Below are 19,388 nucleotides of genomic sequence, written 5' to 3' on the forward strand. Positions count from 1 at the left end.
ATTAACAAAACTTCAACGACAAAACTCATAATCTTATTGCCCTTCGATGCTCGGAATACAGATAGAAACACAGAGAGGGAGAAAGAGAGAAGATACAACCACGCTGAGATCCAGCAATGGTCTCTGCTGTCCTCCGGTGGTGGGTGCGCACCGCTGGCTCGAGTGCACCGTCTGAAATATTTTAGTTCATTTGCATGACAGATATGGGAGGGTGGCGGTGCCCTGGGGTGCACTGGGGAGCTCTGGGGAAGCAAAGCGAGCCCTGGGAGGACTGGACAGCCCTGGAGAAGCTCCGTGAGACATGGGGAGAACTGGGGAGAGCAGAGGAGCTGGGGGAGCACTGGGCGCTGTGCCCTTGGGCCCTGGCCGCTGTCATGGGGGTTCTCCTGCAGCCCCTGCCCCTCCTGCACACGTTCCTGTTCCCTCTCCTCTTCAGGCAGAGCTCTGGGAGGGAAAGGCAGAGGGAGGCCCAGCAGTGTCCTGGGAAGAAGCAGCAGGAGCTGCAGGAAGCCATGGAGCAGTGGGCATGGAGCTCAGTGTCCCCTCCTGTGCCCGTGTCCCCCAGCTGTGGTGGCCGGGGCTGTGTCAGGGCCTCTGTGCCTCTGGGCGACTCCTCTTCCTCACCCGGGCTGCTGTGCGTGTTCAGAACACAACTGCAGGAGCTTCAGCAGCTGGAGGGGCAGCAGTGACCCAGGGCAGCGGTTGGAGGGAGGCGGCTGTTGTTTCCTTGGAAGAGGCTCTGCCTGTGCGGCCCTGCTTACACAGTACAGGCTCAGGGGAAGACAAGGAGCCACAGCGACCACCCTCGCTTCCCATGGCATTCGTATCATGTGGAGCTACCTCACTCGTGCTTCTGCGTGTAGTATTTTGGGAAGGCAGTGAGCTCCTGCATATCAATCCCTTAGGCATCAAAGCAGAGGGGATTCCCTTGAGTCACAGAAGGGCTGAGACTGACACACGCAAGTCGAGCTGTCCTCTGTTTGTTGTTCTTCCTCAAGGAACTCTTGGGCGTGCGGGTGGTTGTTGTGACTCCCCGTCTTCTGAACCCGCACTCAGCACACGGGGGCACAGGCAGAGCCGTCGAGGGGAGAGCACAGGCAGCAGGGAAAGCAGCAGCCACCTCCCTCCCAGCCGTCACTGCCACGGGTGACAAGGTCACACACGGGTCCTGCAACCACAGGTCTCTTTATTCTCTTTTCAGAAGCAGCGGGGCCTTGCTGGGCAGCTCCCAGAGGCAGCCGCCAGCTTGGGGGGAAGCACAGAGTTGTTCAGGACGTCTCCCTCCAGCAGCACCAGGGTGAGGATGATGATCTGCAGCAGGGCGAGGAACAGCAGGAGTCTCCTGGGGGCAGGAGAGAGGGGTCAGGCAGAGCAGGGGGCAAATTGCTCTCAGCTCTTAATGCCCTGGGAGCACAGGCACGGGCACCGCACTGCCCAGGGAAGAGTCCTGGCACCCCGAGCCCCTCCAGCACCCACCTCAGCCCACAAGTGCTCCGGTGCCACCTCGATGCCAGCTGCTCCTCCTACAGACCAAGGCACAGCAGGGACACGTGTTGGGCTGTGCCAGGTGGACGAGCTTTGGGGGCTCAGAGCCCTCCCGCGTCCCCGCTGACACCCGCACCCCATTCCGTGTTCCCGGGCACCGTGCAGCCCCTTCCCTGCCCAAGGCCACAGCCGGGCTGTCTGTCCTACCAGTCTCACGGCCACCAGCTCCTGGAGCAGCGCCGGCTCCGCATCGCTTCCCTGCGCCACCTTCCCCCTGCTACGGACACCACGAGGTTCCGGGCTGTGAGAAGAGACCTCGGCCAGCGTGACAACCTCCTCCTTGGCCAACAGGGAGCCAGGGTGCTGCCCAGCCTGTGCTGGGGCTGGCTCCAGGCACCCCCGGCATCCCAGCGCTGCACAGACCCAGCCCACCCATCCTGCCCCTGGCTGGGGGGGCACGCAGCACAGCCTGCGAGCTGCTCACAGATGTGCAGAGCTGCTGCCGGGACTCCCGAGTGTCTGAGAGGTGTTTGAGCACTTGGGAGAGGACAAAGGCTCTGCAGAGCAGGCTGGAGGAGCGGCCAGGAGCCAGAAAGGGGTCTGCGAGCAGCAGACGTTTGCCCCAAGCTGCTCAGCACCCCCACCCCACCGCCCCAAGGTTCAGTCAGGGCTCCATGGGCACTCACAGAGCTGCTGGCTCTTGGACACGTTGCCGTCTCTCCTGGAGGTTCTGGAGCTTCTTTTTCAGCAGCTGCACAAGCAAAGAGCCCTGTCAAGTGTCTGTGCCCCCACAAACGTGTTGAGTCCCTGTCCCTGCTGTCCCCAGTACCTTCTTGACCTCCACCAGCTCCCGAACAGCTTCTCCGAGCTCTGCCCACTGCCGCCTCTGCAAAGCAAGCGGGACCCATTGCAGGAGCCATGGTGGGCACAGGCCCCTCCAGCCCGTCCCAGGGCACTGGGAGCTGACCCAGGGCCAGGGCGCCCGGCACCCGGGTGTGCTGGGGCCAGCACCATTGCTGCGCAGCTCAGGCACCCGCCGTGGATTTCTGCTGAGCACTCTCCAAGCTCCTGCCCAGCACCATGGAGGTTCTGCTCCAGATGCTCCCGCACCTCCGGGAGCAGCCCCCTTTATAATCACCAGGGCGCCCGTGTCACAGCCCCACAGTGACATCACGGTGACACGGCCAGCACTGCCCACTGTGACACGGCCATCACTCCGTGGCGCTGGTGCCCAGAGCTGCTGTGGCTCCAGCCACGGCCACTGCAGAACCAGGGGAGCACTCTCAGCACCGCTCTTGGTGCTCGGACGTTGCATGCAGCGCATTCCAGTGCTGCAGCCTGGGTGAGGGTCAGGGGTGCAGAGCGTCCTGCTCCGGCAACACTTGTGTGCTGGGGAGGACTGGGAGCTCTGGGAGGACTGGAGAAGAACAGGGAGCTGTGGGGAGCTGAGGTGAACCCTGGGGAGCACTGGAAATATTTGGGGAGCCCCAGTGAGCTGAGTTGAGGCCTTGGCAGATCTGAGAAGCCCTGGGGAGCTCTGGGGAATTGAAGCGAGCCCTGGGGTGCTGAAACAAGCCCAGAGGAGGCCCGAGGCGAACCCTGGGGAGACTGCAGAGCCCTGGGAGCTGATGCGAGTCCTGGAAAGACTGGGAAGGCCCAGGGAGCTGAGGGGAGACCTCGGCAGAACTGGGGAGCTCAGTGACCTCAGCAAAGGTCTGGAAAGGACTGGGGCGCCCAGATGAGCCCCAGAGTGGACTGGGGAGAACTGGGAACCAAGGGCAGGAGTGGGGAGCCCTGAGGAGCTGGGGAGAACCCTGGAGAAGACTTGGGAGCCTTGGGGAACCGAGCTGAGCCCTGGGGATCCAAGGAACATCCTGGGAAGAACCGGGGTACCCTGGGGAGCTGAGTCTGAATCCTTGGGAGGGCTGAGGAACCTTGGGGAGCCAAGGCGACTCCTGGGGAAGAACGGGGAGCCCTGGGGGACAAAGCGAGCTCTGAGCTGCACTGGGGAGCCGACGTGTTTCCTGGGAGACTTTGGGGTGCAAGGTGAGCCCTGGGGACAGGGGAAACCTGGGGTGTCCTGGGGATCTCTGGCAGTTGCGCACCCCCCTCTCTCTCCCTTCCCCCTGTTTCGGTGTGGAAGGTGCATGCACACCCCCACCCTCTTCCCCAGCACCTCCCGCCTCTCCTGCTGTGGGGCAGGTGAGCAGCTCCTTTGTGTCACCGTCTGTGGGTCAGCCGGGAGAGGGGCAGAGGCGCCAGAGAGTCGGGACTGTCTGGGCGCCCACAGCCAGAGTGGGGGAGCAGAGAAGCTTCTGGAACGCCCACAGCGGATCTGACACGAGTATAAAACGGGACTGCCCGCCGAGGCATCTTTCTGTGTGTGTTCTCGGAGCAGCGCGTCAGAAATGCTGTTGAGAGCCCTCCCCTTGGGCAGGATAAGGACGAGGGGACCTCCCGGGACTGGGACGGCCTCACCGCGCTGAGTGGTGAGTGATGACCGTGGATCCCCATTGTTATTATTTGCTGCACCCCAATAATTTCCTCAACTGATATTCGAACCTGTATTTATGTTGCTGCAGAGCTCCCTGATTGCACAAACCCCATTTCTTACCCGTTAATCTGCTGCACCTTTTTGAACACAATAAAAGTTTGTTTTCCACCCTGTTGTCCGCCTAAAACTGACGTCGGGTGCCTCCGAGAGAGGAGCCAAGGAGATACTTTGGGAGTCTTGGGCAGCCCAAGGGAGGTGAAGCGAGCCCTGGGAAGCCCTTTGGGGTGGGGGAGCAACAGCCCCAGTCCTTCAGGTTCTTTCCCAGGGCACCCCAGATCCAGAGGAGGCACTGCTACAGGAGTAGTACCCTGGGCATCAAGGATTATTCCGCTGATGCCCAGAGTATCCCAGTCCTCCTCAAGCATTTCATGGCATCCCCAGTGCTCTGTTCATTTCCCCAAGGCTCCCAGTCCTCAGGTTAATTTGCAGGGCACCCCAGGCACAGGGAAATGATGCATAGGAGGCACTGCTACAGGAGTAGTACCCTGGCCATCAAGGATTATTCCTGGGATGCCCAGTATAGCCCATCCTTACCCAGGACTTCTGCTGGACCCCCAGTGCTCTCCTCAGTTCCCCGAGGCTCAGCGTCCTCAGGTTCATTTACAGGGCACCCCAGGCGCAGGGAAATGATCCAGAGGAGGTGCTGCTACAGGAGATGGTGGCCGTGCGTCTGGCAGCACAAAGAGCCTGCCTGTGGGCCTTCGGCAGGGAAGGGTCTGCACGGTGCCTTGGGAGCACTGAATGGAGGAGCAGATGTCAGCGGGGCTGTGGGAGGGGTCAGAGCCTCCAAACCTCGTCCACCTGGCACAGCCCAACACGTGTCCCTGCTGTGCCTTGGTCTGGAGGAGGCGAAGCTGGCATGGAGGTGGAACCAGAGCACTTCTTGGCTGAGGTGGGTGCTGGAGGGGCTGAGGGTTCCAGGACTTTTCCCTACGCACTGTGATGCCCATGTCTGTGGTCCCAGGGAATTAGGCAGCTGAGAACTTGGCTGGTGTGAAAGGTTTCAGTGTTGTTTGATTCCTAGCGTAGGGGGCACGCAGGGGGGATTTTAGGGCCTACTGGAAAAACGTGCAGTAGAACTGAGAGAGATGCCCGGGCCCCGAGCAGCACCAGGATGAGGATGATGATCTGCAGCAGGGCGAGGAACAGCAGGAGTCTCCTGGGGGCAGGAGAGAGGTTCCGGGCTCTGAGAAGAGACCTCGGCCAGTGTGGCGGCCCGCTGCTTGGCCAACAGGGAGCCAGGGTGCTGCCCAGCCATTGCTGGGGCTGGCACCAGGCACCCCCGGCATCCCAGCGCTGCACAGACCCAGCCTACCCGTCCCAGCCATAGTGTGGGGGGCATGTAGGAGAGCTTGGGAGCTGCTCAGAGATGTGCAGAGATGTGTTTGGGGGCTCAGACTCCCTCCTGCATCGCCGCTGAGACCCACACCTCCATTCAGTGTGCCCGGGGCATCATGCAGACCCTTCCCAGCCCAAGGCCCACAGTTGGGCTCTCTGTGCTGCCAGCCGCACGGCCACCATCTCCTGTAGCAGCACCTCCTCTGGGTCGTTTCCCTGTGCAAACCCACCCTACCCATCCCGCCCCTGCCTTGGGGGGCATGTAGGAGAGCTTGGGAGCTGCCCATGGCTGTGCGGAGCTGTTTCCGGGACTCCTGAGTTGGCTGCGAGGTGTTTTGAGCCACTTAGGAGAAGACAAAGGCTCTGCAGAGCAGGCTGGAGCAGCGGCCAGGAGCCAGAAAGGGGTCTGCAAGCAGCAGACGTTTGCCCCAAGCTGCTCAGCACACCCCACCCCACTGTCCCAAGATTCAATCCGGTCTGTTGGCTCTTGGACGCGTTGCCATCTCTTCTGGAGGTGCTGGAGCTTCTTTTTCAGGAGCTGCACAGGCTAAGGGCCCTGTCAAGTGTCCGTGCCCCCCCAAAAAACTGGTGAGGCCCAGGGAGCTGTCTCCACCGGGGCCATCTCTCCTGGAGGCATTGGAGCTTCTTTTCCAGCATGGGCTCTGTCAGCTGTCCGTGCCCCCACAAATGTGCTGACCCCCCGTCCCTCCTGTCCCCAGTAGCTTCTTGAGCTCCACCTGCTCCCGAACAGCTCCTCTGAGCTCTGCCCACTGCCCGCTCTGTAACGCAAGTGGGACAGAGTGCAGGGAGCCATGGTGGGCACAGGCCCCTCCAGCCCGTCCCAGGGCACTGGGAGCTGACCCAGGGCCAGGGCGGCCGGCACCCGGGTGTGCTGGGGCCAGCACCATTGCTGCGCAGCTCAGGCACCCGCCGTGGATTTCTGCTGAGCACTCTCCAAGCTCCTGCCCAGCACCATGGAGGTTCTGCTCCAGATGCTCCCGCACCTCCGGGAGCAGCCCCCTTTATAATCACCAGGGCGCCCGTGTCACAGGCCCAGGGGAAAAAAAGAAAACCCTGGAAAGAATTGGGGAGCAGAAGCGAGCGCGAGGGAGGACCGAGGAGGCCTGGAGTGCCACGGGGAGCTGTGGGGAGGAGTGGGGAGCCCTGTGGAGCTGAGGCCAAGGCTGGGGAGGCCTGAGAATCCATTGTGAGGATTGAGGAGCCACAGTGAGGCCTGGGGTGCTGAAACAAGCCTAGAGCAGAATGGGGAGCCGAGGGGAAGCCTGGGGGAGCCTGCAGAGTGCTGGGGAGCTGGCGCGAGTCAAGGAAAAACTGGTGAGGCCCAGGGAGCTGAGTCGAGGCCTTGGCAGAACTGGGGAGCTCAGTGACGCCAGCAAAAATCTGGAAACCACTGGGGAGCCCTGGGCATGAACTTGAGGACTGGGGAGCCCTTAGGATCTGAGGAGATCCCTCGGGAGGACTGAGGAGCCCTGGGGAGAGGAGGAGAGGCCTAGGGAGGAGTGTGGATCCCTGAGGAGCCGAGGCAATCCCTGGAGAGGGCTTGGGAGCCTTGGGGAACGGAGGAGAGCGCTGGGGATCCAGTGGAAGTCCTGGGGAGGACTGGGATACCCTGGGGAGCAGAGGGAAAATACTTGGGAGGGCTGGGGAACCTTGGGGAGCCAAGGCGAGTCCTGGGGAAGAACAGGGAGCCCTGGGGGACAAATGAGCCCTGAGCTGCCCTGGGGAGCCGAGGTGTTTCCTGGGAGACTTTGGGGGCACAAGGTGAGCCCTGGGGACAGGGGAAACCTGGGGTGTCATGGGGAGCCAAGGAGAAACTTCCCCAGGCAGTGGAAGGGGAAGGGCCAAAGCCAGCGGGACCCATTGCAGGAGCCATGGTGGGCACAGGCCCCTCCAGCCCGTCCCAGGGCACTGGGAGCTGAGCCAGGGCCAGGGCGGCGGCACCAAAAACAGCCCAGGGAGGGAACCCCAGCTCGGCCTCACCAAGGGAATCCAGCACCCTGAGGACCCTCAGCCTGCGGCCTCACCCAGGGAACCCACCCTCAGCACTCTGAACCTCGGCACATCCTGGGCACAAACAACGCACTTTGCGTTTGCTCCCAGCTGCAGGCGGCCTGCATCCCGTGTGAGATTCTGTTTCAGTTCCAGTGCAGTTCGTTGTGTCTTCTTCAGTCTGAGGGTCAAGGAGTGATCTCTTCTGCTCTCTACCCAGCCTCTGCACTTTCCTTTCTTGCAGTGCAGTGAATCCACTGCAGAAGGGACCTTTTCCTGTCCCTGGCTGCGGAGGAGCCCGTTGGGCTGGACGCCTGCGGGATGGGGACACTGGCGCTCTTGCTCACCCCATCCCTCATGGCCCCAAGCACACGACTGCTGTCCCCACATCCCCCGCTCCTGACCCTGTCCCCCGACAGCTCCAAAAGCCCCGGGCCCTACAGGAACCCCGATTCCCACAAGAGCTCCAAATAACCCAGGTACTCCTAATGTCTCCCAGAACTGGCTGGTGTCATCCCCCCCACAAGCACACTGTCCCCAGTCCCCCTGTCTCTGCCACCTGAGTGATGGGGCCCATTGGGTGCCAGCGGCACACAGTGTTGCCCCGCGCCCCAGGGAGGGGTCCCCATTGTCCCTGGGGGTTCCATGTCCCCCACTGCCCCTGCTACCCCAGTAGTGTCCCCCCTTATCACTAAGGGGCTTCCCCAGGGAGGGCATCACCCATCACCCTCAGGGGTGCCCCCCAATCCCCAACAGGGGGTGTCTCCACCAGTGCCAGGTAGGGGGCGCCCCTCATCATCCCAGGGTGCTCCCACATCCCCCCAAGGGTCTGCTCCCCCGAGATGCCCCCCCCATGCCCCACACCACACCAGGACCCTCCGCCAAATTTCCAGCTCTTTACTTTGCAAAAATAGAAAAGGAATAAATAACAGGTGAAAAGTGCTGTCCGGGGGGCACCCCCCGTGTAGTGTAACAGGCCCCCCGAGGGCCGTGCACCCCAACATGGGGGAGTTTGGGGGGGCAGGGAGTCCCCGCTGTCCAGCCAGGCTGGGAGTAACAGACATTGACAGCCCCCTTCCCTTACCCATCTCTTTAAAATGTGGGGTTGGCTCCTTGGCCAATCACCCATCACCCTCCCCATTCTGTACCATTTTCTGCAGGAGCAGCAGCAGTAAAACATTTTTAATTTCCAGCTCTCTCCTCCCTGTGCTTCCCAATGCACCCCAAGCCCCTTTGGTATGGGACAGAGGGGCCATTGTGGGAGCCCCACGGGTTCCTCCCAAGCCCTTTCCCATTGCTCCCTCAGCCTGGGGCCCACCCTTCAATGTCTTTAGAAATGAGCTGTTAATTAGTTAATTGTCAATTCCCTGTACCAATCCTGCCACCCCTCTGGCCGACATTTGGAGCCCTGAGCTGATCTGGGTGCCCCCGAGGCCCCATTTTCTGCCCTGAGCTGATCCGGGTGCCCCTGAGGCCCCATTTTCTGCCCTGAGCTGATCCGGGTGCCCCTGAGGCCCCATTTTCTGCTCTGAGCTGATCTGGGTGCCCCTGAGGCCCCATTTTCTGCCCTGAGCTGATCCGGGTGCCCCCGAGGCCCCATTTTCTGCCCTGAGCTGATCTGGGTGCCCCCGAGGCCCCATTTTCTGCCCTGAGCTGATCTGGGTGCCCCTGAGGCCCCATTTTCTGCCCTGAGCTGATCTGGCTGCCCCTGAGGCCCCATTTTCTGCCCTGAGCTGATCTGGGTGCCCCCGAGGCCCCACTTTCTGCTCTGAGCTGATCCGGGTGCCCCTGAGGCCCCATTTTCTGCTCTGAGCTGATCCGGGTGCCCCTGAGGCCCCATTTTCTGCTCTGAGCTGATCTGGGTGCCCCCGAGGCCCCATTTTCTGCCCTGAGCTGGTCCGGGTGCCCCTGAGGCCCCATTTTCTGCTCTGAGCTGATCTGGGTGCCCCTGAGGCCCCATTTTCTGCTCTGAGCTGATCCGGGTGCCCCCGAGGCAGCGAACAGCGCTGGGTGCCGCGGTCTCGGCTCTGCCCACACGCCCCTTTTATCCCCTCCGTGGTCCCTCCCGCCCTCCGAGCCCGTGATTGGTTGTCAGCAGGGGCTTCTCTCTCTCTGATTGGTGGCTGCAGTGCCTTCTCCCTCAGTGCCCGCCCCTGCCGTGCACACTCCAGGCTGTCACTGAGGGCTCTTTTCTACCCCCGTGGCGGGAATCCCGGGGAAGGTCCCTGCGCCTGCTGTCACCCCCTTTCCTTACACACGTGCGTGTGGCACAGAGCAGCTCCCACAGCTTTACATGAAACCTCACTATCTTTCCGTTTCCTTTGACCCGAGCCCCATTTGGTTACACCTGTGAACACGAGCACAAGTCACAACCGCATTTCACAGTATCACAGTATCACAGAATGTTTGGGATTGGAAGGGACCTCAAAAGCTCATCCAGTCCAATCCCCCTGCTCGAGCAGGAACGCCCAGGTCAGGTTGCACATGAACGTGTCCGGGCGGGCTTTGAATGTCTCCAGGGAAGGAGACTCCACAACCTCCCTGGGCAGCCTGTTCCAGTGCTCTGTCACCCTCACTGAGAAGAAGTTCTTTCTCAAATTTAAGTGGAACCTCTTGTGTTCCAGCTTGATCCCATTGCCCCTTGTCCTATCATTGTTTGCCACTGAGAAGAGCCCGGCTCCATCCTCCTGGCACTCACCCTTTATATATTTATAAACATTAATAAGGTCACCCCTCAGTCTCCTCTTCTCCAAACTAAAGAGCCCCAGCTCCCTCAGCCTTTCTTCATAAGGGAGATGCTCCACTCCCTTAATCATCTTTGTTGCCCTACGCTGGACCCTCTCCAGCAGTTCCCTGTCCTTCTTGAACTCAAGGGCCCAGAACCGGACACAATATTCCAGATGGGGTCTCACCAGGGCGGAGTAGAGGGGAAGGAGGACCTCTCTCGATCTACTGACCACCCCCCTTGTAATACACCCAAGGATGCCATTGGCCTTCCTGGCCACAAGGGCACAGTGCTGGCTCATGGTCATCCTGTTGTCCACCAGGACCCCCAGGTCCCTTTCCCCTACACTGCTCTCTAATATGTAATTTCCCAACCTATACTGGAACCTGGGGTTGTTCCTGCCCAGATGCAGGACTCTACACTTTCCCTTGTTAAATTCCATCAGGTCATCCCCCGCCCAACTCTCCAGCCTGTCCAGGTCTCTGGATGGCAGCACAGCCTTCTGGCGTGTCAGCCACTCCTCCCAGCTTGGTGTCATCAGCAAACTTGCTGATAGTACACTCAATTCCCTCGTCCAAATCGTTAATGAATATATTGAATAATATTGGCCCCAGTACTGACCCCTGAGGCTCTCCACTAGATACTGGCCTCCAACTGGACTCCGCACCATTGACCACCACTCTCTGGCTTCTCTCCTTAAGCCAGTTTGCACCCCACCTCACTACTCTATTCTCCAGACCACACCTCCTCAGTTCAGCTGTGAGGATGCTGTGCAGACTGTGTCAAAGGCTTTGCTGAAGTCAAGGTAGACCACATCCACTGCCCTGCCATCATCCATCCACCTTGGTACATCCTCATAAAAGGCTATGAGGTTGGTCAAGCATGACTTACCCTTGGTGAAGCCGTGCTGACTGCCCCTAATGACCCTCTTATCCCTGATGTGCCTTGAGATGACACCAAGGATAAGCTGTTCCATTACTTTCCCAGGGACAGAGGTGAGGCTGACCGGTCTATAATTACCCAGGTCCCTCCTTCTTGCCCTTTTTGAAGACTGAAGTGACATTTGCTTTCCTCCAGTCCTCAGGCACCTCTCCCGTTTCCCAAGACTTGGCAAAGAGGATGGAGAGCGGTCCAGCAACGACCTCAGCCAGCTCCCTCAGCACCCGCGGATGCATCCCATCTGGACCCATGGATTTATGGATGTCCAGACTATTTAATTGTTCCGTAACCCAGTCCTCATCGACTAAAGCAAACTCCTCCATTGACCTGGCTTCATCCGGGGTCTCAGGGGTACAGGGTTCCCCAGGACAGCCTCCAGCGGAGTAGACAGAGACAAAGGCGGCATTCAGCAATTCTGCCTTCTCTGTGTCCTCTGCCACCAGGGCACCCACCTCATTCATCAGTGGGCCTACATTGCCTCTGGTATTAGTTTTATCTGCTATGTACTTGAAAAAGTTCTTCTTGCTGTCCTTGACCCCTCTCGCCAGCTGTAATTCTAAGGGGCCCTTGGCTACCCTAGCTGCCTTCCTGCATCCTCTAACAGCAGCCTTATATTCCTCCCAAGTGGCCAGCCCCTGCTTCCATGACCTGTAAACTCTCCTCTTCTGCTTGAGCATACCCAACAGATCCCTATTCAACCACACAGGCCTTCTGGCTCCCTTCCTCGACTTCCTACGTGTGGGGATGCTCTGATCCTGAGCATGGAAGAAGCAATCTCTGAATGCAATCCAGCTCTCTTGGGCCCCTTTTCCTTCAAGCAGTCTTGCCCATGGGATTTCCCCCAGCAATTGCTTGAAAAGGCCGAAATTAGCCCTGCCAAAGTCCAGGGTTGCAATTCTACTTGCTGTTCTGTTCCTGCCACACGAGATGCTGAACTCCACCATCTCGTGGTCACTGCAACCCAGGCAGCCCTCGACCTTTACTGCTTCGACCAGACCCTCTTTGTTAGTGAGGATGAGACCCAGCAGTGCACCTCTCCTGGTCGGCTCCTCCACCATCTGCATGAGGAAGTTATCATCAAGGCGCTGGAGGAACCTCCTGGACTGTGGCTGGCTGGCTGAATGGTCCTTCCAGCAAACATCAGGGAAGTTAAAATCACCACAACAACCAGGGCCTGTGACTGTGAGGCCACTCTCAGCTGCGCATAGAAGGCCTCATCAACTTCCTCAGCCTGATCTGGTGGCCTGTAATAGACACCTACAACAGTATCACCCCTGCCAGCCTGTCCCTTGATCCTGAACCACACACTCTCAACTCGTTCCTCATCCGCTCCTGGGCAGAATTTAGTACATTGCAGTTGCTCTCTCACATAGAGAGCAGCTCCACCACCACGCCTGGCTGGCCTGTGTTTCCTGAAAAGGGCGTAGCCATCCATGACCACATTCCAGCCATGTGAACTGTCCCACCACGTTTCTGTAATTGCCACCAGATCATAATCTCCCGACCGAACATAGGATTCTAACTCCTCCTGCTTATTCCCCATGCTGCGCGCATTGGTGCACAGGCATTTCAGGGAGCGAGCAGAGCACACCAATTTCTCCCTAGGGGCACAGGAGGCCACCCGGTCCTCATCTGTTTTAGAATGCTGCCCCACTGGGGCAAGCCCAACTACAACCCCATCCCCCTTCGAGCCTAGTTTAAAGCTCTCCAAACGAGCCCAGGTAATTCCTGCCCCAGCATCCTTTCGCCTCTGCGAGATAAGCCTTTCCCGCATAACACTGTCCGGACTGGAGTCTTATAAAACCAGCCATTATCAAAAAAACCAAAGCCCTGCCTGTAGCACCAGTCCTGGAGCCAACCATTTAGAGATTGAATTTTCCCATTCCACCCCACATCATCACTTTTTCATTTTATCCCATTGATTTGTGCTTTGGCCTCAAAGTTCGCTGCACCTGCCCAGCGGCGGCCAGGTCCAGTTTGGTGTTAGCTTTTAACATCCTTAATTTATACCCCGTTCCTTGTGTTGCCATTTCAGGATCTATAGGCACGGCTGAGATTTGCACGCCTTGCACTACTGGATGTGTTAACTGGAGAAAGCACGGGATCCTACGTGGCACGAACAGCAAACCCAGCAATGCGCACACTCTCGTGAACCCTGTTCTCTTCCACCAGGCTCCCCCAGATCAGTCATCCCACCAGTGGTCAGTAAGTATAGAATTCCATACTGTACTGGCACGGGTGCAACTCCTTTTATCTCCTCTGCTATTTCCATTATGGCTTCCCCATTGTCACCATTTCCAAACAACACTCACAAGTTTTCATTGCCACAGACGCCCCCTGTTCAGCTCAAAGATGATCCAGGGCTCCCCGGTTTTGGTGCCCGGCCGCTCTGCTCTGGGACAATTGTCTTGCTCTGAGATTCGGTGCCTCAGCCGTCCGGTTGCTTTGTTATTTCAACCACTGCCTTTGAGGAGGGGGCTCTATGGTCTCTATGTTCTCTATGCGTCTCTGTGCTCTCTATGGTCTCTGTGGTTTCTATCAGCCCTGAGCTGATCTTGGTGCCCCCGAGGCCCCATTCTCAGTTTGGGGTGATCTTGGTCCCCCATTCTCAGTTTGGGGTGATCTTGGTGCCCCATCTCAGTTTGGGGTGATCCCGTGTGGCAGATGCACTCGACCCCCAGCCGAACCAGCAGCAGTTTGGTTCGGGCTCCAGAGGAGGGAAAGGCCTGAGCTGCAGCCGGGCCAAGAGCTCCTGTGAGGACCCCCAGGGCACCATGAGCTGTGTGTGCAGGAGGCTCGGCCACACTTTTCCTGCTGGAAGCAACTGGACCACAAGCCAAGCACTGGATTCCATAGCCAGCACAGCCTGGGTGAGCCCCTGTGAGCTCTCTGCTGAACAACTGGGCTGTATGGCAGTGGTTTGACTGCTCGCAGGGCACTGGATGAGCCCCCTTTCAGTTTCATATTAATCGTTTAGCTCAAGGCCCTTCTGCGATCAGTGAAAAAGATCCAATGAGAAGCAAGAAGACCCCAGAGTGAAATATTGGTACGGGAATGAATCGTGGTATGAACGGTCTGTAAAGACAGAAAAGTCTGCGATCGTTTTTTGTACTCGGGTTCCATGGGTAGCAGCTTGAGCCGCCCTCCTGCTTTCTGCTGCATTGATTTATGTCTGAAATTGTGTTTCCCGAGAGTCTGCTCTGCATGTGGTTATCAGGCCTGGCCCGAACGTTTGTCTCTGGGGGTCTAAAACACTGACTGCGGAGCGAATGTTTGTCAGGGAGGGAAGATGCCTGAACGTTTGCTTTGTGACCGGGTCCAGGCTCCAGGAGAGAAGGTCAGCAGCGCTGGGCTTGGTCTGTTCCCCATGCAGTGAATAACAGAGTGAACCGGCCAGCAAACTGTTTTCTTTGAGAAATCTAAACGTTGTCCTGCAACAAGCGGAACCCTAAATGACTCCCTGGCCACATCCTGCCAGTGCTGGTGCCGCCATTCTGAGCCTGAGCGGATCTTGATCTCTATGCTCTCTACGGGTCTCTATGGGTCTCTACGGATCTCTACGGTCTCTATGATCTCTGTGGACTCTATGGGTCAATAAGGGTCTCTATGGGTCTCTATTGTCACTATGGGTGTCCCAAGCTGCCAAGTCGAGCGAAACCAGACTGACACCCCCTTTTTGCTGTAAATCTTGGCTGTCTTGTCTCCTCAAGGTTGCAGCTGGTGCTGTAAAACTTCTGATCTCGGCATTCAATGAAGTTCTGCTTGTTCTTAGCACAATTGGTTACATGCAGCTCTAAACTAGATATTAATTACGTGGCTTAAAGTGTGGCTGGGGAAACTTGGGGAGCCGAGGCAAGTCCTGGAGAAGAACAGGGAGCCCAGGGTGCAACGAAGCGTGCCCTACGCTGCACCGGGGAGTTGCTGTGTTCACTGGGCGTCTTTGTGGCACAAGGTGAGCCCTGCGACTGCGGAAACCTGGGGTGTCCCGGGAAGCCCACGAATACTTCCCCAGGCAGTGGAAGGGGAAGGGCCGAAGCCAGCGGGACCCATTGCAGGAGCCATGGTGGGCACAGGCCCCTCCAGCCCGTCCCAGGGCACTGGGAGGTGACCCAGGGCCAGGGCGGCCGGCACCCGGGTGTGCTGGGGCCAGCACCATTGCTGCGCAGCTCAGGCACCCGCCGTGGATTTCTGCTGAGCACTCTCCAAGCTCCTGCCCAGCACCATGGAGGTTCTGCTCCAGATGCTCCCGCACCTCCGGGAGCAGCTCCCTTTATACTGGCCAGGGTGCCCGTGTCACAGCCCCACAGTGACATCACGGTCTGCAGCGCAGCAAGAGGCTTTGGGGAAGGGGCGGGAGGAGTGGCCATCACCCGTGTGGCTGGGGACACTGCGTGTGACAGGAGCGCAGGGTGGGCTGGGGGAGCACTGGGTGCTGTGCCCTTGGGCCCTGGCCGCTGTCATGGGGGTTCTCCTGCAGCCCCTGCCCCTCCTGCACACGTTCCTGTTCCCTCTCCTCTTCAGGCAGAGCTCTGGGAGGGAAAGGCAGAGGGAGGCCCAGCAGTGTCCTGGGAAGAAGCAGCAGGAGCTGCAGGAAGCCATGGAGCAGTGGGCATGGAGCTCAGTGTCCCCTCCTGTGCCCGTGTCCCCCAGCTGTGGTGGCCGGGGCTGTGTCAGGGCCTCTGTGCCTCTGGGCGACTCCTCTTCCTCACCCGGGCTGCTGTGCGTGTTCAGAACACAACTGCAGGAGCTTCAGCAGCTGGAGGGGCAGCAGTGACCCAGGGCAGCGGTTGGAGGGAGGCGGCTGTTGTTTCCTTGGAAGAGGCTCTGCCTGTGCCCCCTGCTCAGAGAGAACGGCTCAGGGGACGACGGGAGCCACAGCGACCACCCTCGCTTCCCATGGCATTCGTATCATGTGGAGCTACCTCACTCGTGCTTCTGCGTGTAGTATTTTGGGAAGGCAGTGAGCTCCTGCATATCAATCTCCTAGGCATGAAAGCAGAGGGGATTCCTTTGATTCACAGAAGGGCTGAGACTGACACACGCAAGTCGAGCTGTCCTCTGTTTGTTGTTCTTCCTCAAGGAGCTCTTGGGCCTGCGGGTGGTTGTTGTGACTCCCCGTCTTCTGAACCCGCACTCAGCACACGGGGGCACAGGCAGAGCCATCGAGGGGAGAGCACAGGCAGCAGGGAAAGCAGCAGCCACCTCCCTCCCAGCCGTCACTGCCACGGGTGACAAGGTCACACACGGGTCCTGCAGTCACAGGTCTCCTTATTCTCTTCCCAGCTGGATTTCAGAAGAAGCGGGGCCTTGCTGGGCAGCTCCCAGAGGCAGCCGCCAGCTTGGGGGGAAGCACAGAGTTGTTCAGGACGTCTCCCTCCAGCAGCACCAGGGTGAGGATGATGATCTGCAGCAGGGCGAGGAACAGCAGGAGTCTCCTGGGGGCAGGAGAGAGGTTCCGGGCTCTGAGAAGAGACCTCGGCCAGTGTGGCGGCCCGCTGCTTGGCCAACAGGGAGCCAAGGTGCTGCCCAGCCATTGCTGGGGCTGGCACCAGGCACCCCCGGCATCCCAGCGCTGCACAGACCCAGCCTACCCGTCCCACCCATAGTGTGGGGGGCATGTAGGAGAGCTTGGGAGCTGCTCAGAGACGTGCAGAGATGTGTTTGGGGGCTCAGACTCCCTCCTGCATCGCCGCTGAGACCCACACCTCCATTCAGTGTGCCCGGGGCATCATGCAGACCCTTCCCAGCCCAAGGCCCACAGTTGGGCTCTCTGTGCTGCCAGCCGCACGGCCACCATGTCCTGTAGCAGCACCTCCTCTGGGTCGTTTCCCTGTGCAAACCCACCCTACCCATCCCGCCCCTGCCTTGGGGGGCATGTAGGAGAGCTTGGGAGCTGCCCATGGTTGTGCGGAGCTGTTTCCGGGACTCCTGAGTTGGCTGCGAGGTGTTTTGAGCCACTTAGGAGAAGACAAAGGCTCTGCAGAGCAGGCTGGAGGAGCGGCCAGGAGCCAGAAAGGGGTCTGCAAGCAGCAGACGTTTGCCCCAAGCTGCTCAGCACACCCCACCCCACTGTCCCAAGATTCAATCCGGTCTGTTGGCTCTTGGACACGTTGCCATCTCTTCTGGAGGTGCTGGAGCTTCTTTTTCAGGAGCTGCACAAGCTAAGGGCCCTATCAAGGGTCCATGCCCCCACAAAAAACTGGTGAGGCCCAGGGAGCTGTCTCCACCGGGGCCATCTCTCCTGGAGGCATTGGAGCTCCTTTTCCAGCATGGGCTCTGTCAGCTGTCCGTGCCCCCACAAATGTGTTGACCCCCCGTCCCTCCTGTCCCCAGTAGCATCTTGACCTCCACCTGCTCCCGAACAGCTCCTCTGAGCTCTGCCCACTGCCCGCTCTGTAACACAAGTGGGACAGAGTGCAGGGAGCCATGGTGGGCACAGGCCCCTCCAGCCCGTCCCAGGGCACTGGGAGCTGACCCAGGGCCAGGGCGGCCGGCACCCGGGTGTGCTGGGGCCAGCACCATTGCTGCGCAGCTCAGGCACCCGCCGTGGATTTCTGCTGAGCACTCTCCAAGCTCCTGCCCAGCACCATGGAGGTTCTGCTCCAGATGCTCCCGCACCTCCGGGAGCAGCCCCCTTTATAATCACCAGGGCGCCCGTGTCACAGGCCCAGGGGAAAAAAAGAAAACCCTGGAAAGAATTGGGGAGCAGAAGCGAGCGCGAGGGAGGACCGAGGAGGCCTGGAGTGCCACGGGGAGCTGTGGGGAGGAGTGGGGAGCCCTGTGGAGCTGAGGCCAAGGCTGGGGAGGCCTGAGAATCCATTGTGAGGACTGAGGAGCCACAGTGAGGCCTGGGGTGCTGAAACAAGCCTAGAGCAGAATGGGGAGCCGAGGGGAAGCCTGGGGGAGCCTGCAGAGTGCTGGGGAGCTGGCGCGAGTCAAGGAAAAACTGGTGAGGCCCAGGGAGCTGAGTCGAGGCCTTGGCAGAACTGGGGAGCTCAGTGACGCCAGCAAAAATCTGGAAACCACTGGGGAGCCCTGGGCATGAACTTGAGGACTGGGGAGCCCTTAGGATCTGAGGAGATCCCTCGGGAGGACTGAGGAGCCCTGGGGAGAGGAGGAGAGGCCTAGGGAGGAGTGTGGATCCCTGAGGAGCCGAGGCAATCCCTGGAGAGGGCTTGGGAGCCTTGGGGAACGGAGGAGAGCGCTGGGGATCCAGTGGAAGTCCTGGGGAGGACTGGGATACCCTGGGGAGCAGAGGAAAAATCCTTGGGAAGGCTGGGGAACCTTGGGGAGCCAAGGTGAGTCCCGGTAAAGAATGGGGAGCCCTGGGGAGACAAAGCGAGCCCTGAGCTGCCCTGGGGAGCCGAGGTGTTCCCTGGGCGACTTTGGGGCACACGGTGAGCCCTGGGGACTGGGGAAACCTGGGGTGTCCTGGGGAGCCAAGGAGAAACTTCCCCAGGCAGTGGAAGGGGAAGGGCCGAAGCCAGCGGGACCCATTGCAGGAGCCATGGTGGGCACAGGCCCCTCCAGCCCGTCCCAGGGCACTGGGAGCTGAGCCAGGGCCAGGGCGGCGGCACCAAAAACAGCCCAGGGAGGGAACCCCAGCTCGGCCTCACCAAGGGAATCCAGCACCCTGAGGACCCTCAGCCTGCGGCCTCACCCAGGGAACCCACCCTCAGCACTCTGAACCTCGGCACATCCTGGGCACAAACAACGCACTTTGCGTTTGCTCCCAGCTGCAGGCGGCCTGCATCCCGTGTGAGATTCTGTTTCAGTTCCAGTGCAGTTCGTTGTGTCTTCTTCAGTCTGAGGGTCAAGGAGCGATCTCTTCTGCTCTCTACCCAGTCTCTGCACTTTTCTTTCTTGCAGTGCAGTGAATCCACTGCAGAAGGGACCTTTTCCTGTCCCTGGGTGCGGAGGAGCCCGTTGGGCTGGACGCCTGCGGGATGGGGACACTGGCGCTCTTGCTCACCCCATCCCTCATGTCCCCAAGCACACGACTGCTGTCCCCACATCCCCCGCTCCTGACCCTGTCCCCCGACAGCTCCAAAAGCCCCGGGCCCTACAAGAACCCCGATTCCCACAAGAGCTCCAAATAACCCAGGTACTCCTAATGTCTCCCAGAACTGGCTGGTGTCACCCCCCCACAACCACACTGTCCCCAGTCCCCCTGTCTCTGCCACCTGAGTGATGGGGCCCATTGGGTGCCAGCGGCACACAGTGCTGCCCCGCGCCCCAGGGAGGGGTCCCCATTGTCCCTGGGGGTTCCATGTCCCCCACTGCCCCTGCTACCCCAGTAGTGTCCCCCCTTATCACTAAGGGGCTTCCCCAGGGAGG

General features: G+C 59.7%; 1 protein-coding gene across 1 annotated transcript; it reads right to left on the reverse strand.

Annotated features, from left to right (window-relative positions):
- Window positions 1–1,169: 1,169 nt before the first annotated feature.
- LOC139825736 (uncharacterized) lies at window positions 1,170–2,800 on the reverse strand. The gene is made up of 5 exons (XM_071799837.1): window positions 2,315–2,800; window positions 2,172–2,236; window positions 1,693–1,786; window positions 1,477–1,523; window positions 1,170–1,342 (listed from the first exon to the last, which is right to left on the reverse strand). Exons 1-5 carry the CDS (start codon window positions 2,798–2,800, stop codon window positions 1,198–1,200), a joined length of 837 nt encoding a protein of 278 aa, XP_071655938.1. The 3' UTR covers window positions 1,170–1,197.
- Between the last annotated feature and the right edge of the window lie 16,588 nt (window positions 2,801–19,388).

Source organism: Patagioenas fasciata, chromosome 28 (assembly GCF_037038585.1).
Source record: "Patagioenas fasciata isolate bPatFas1 chromosome 28, bPatFas1.hap1, whole genome shotgun sequence".
Lineage (NCBI taxonomy): Eukaryota > Metazoa > Chordata > Aves > Columbiformes > Columbidae > Patagioenas > Patagioenas fasciata.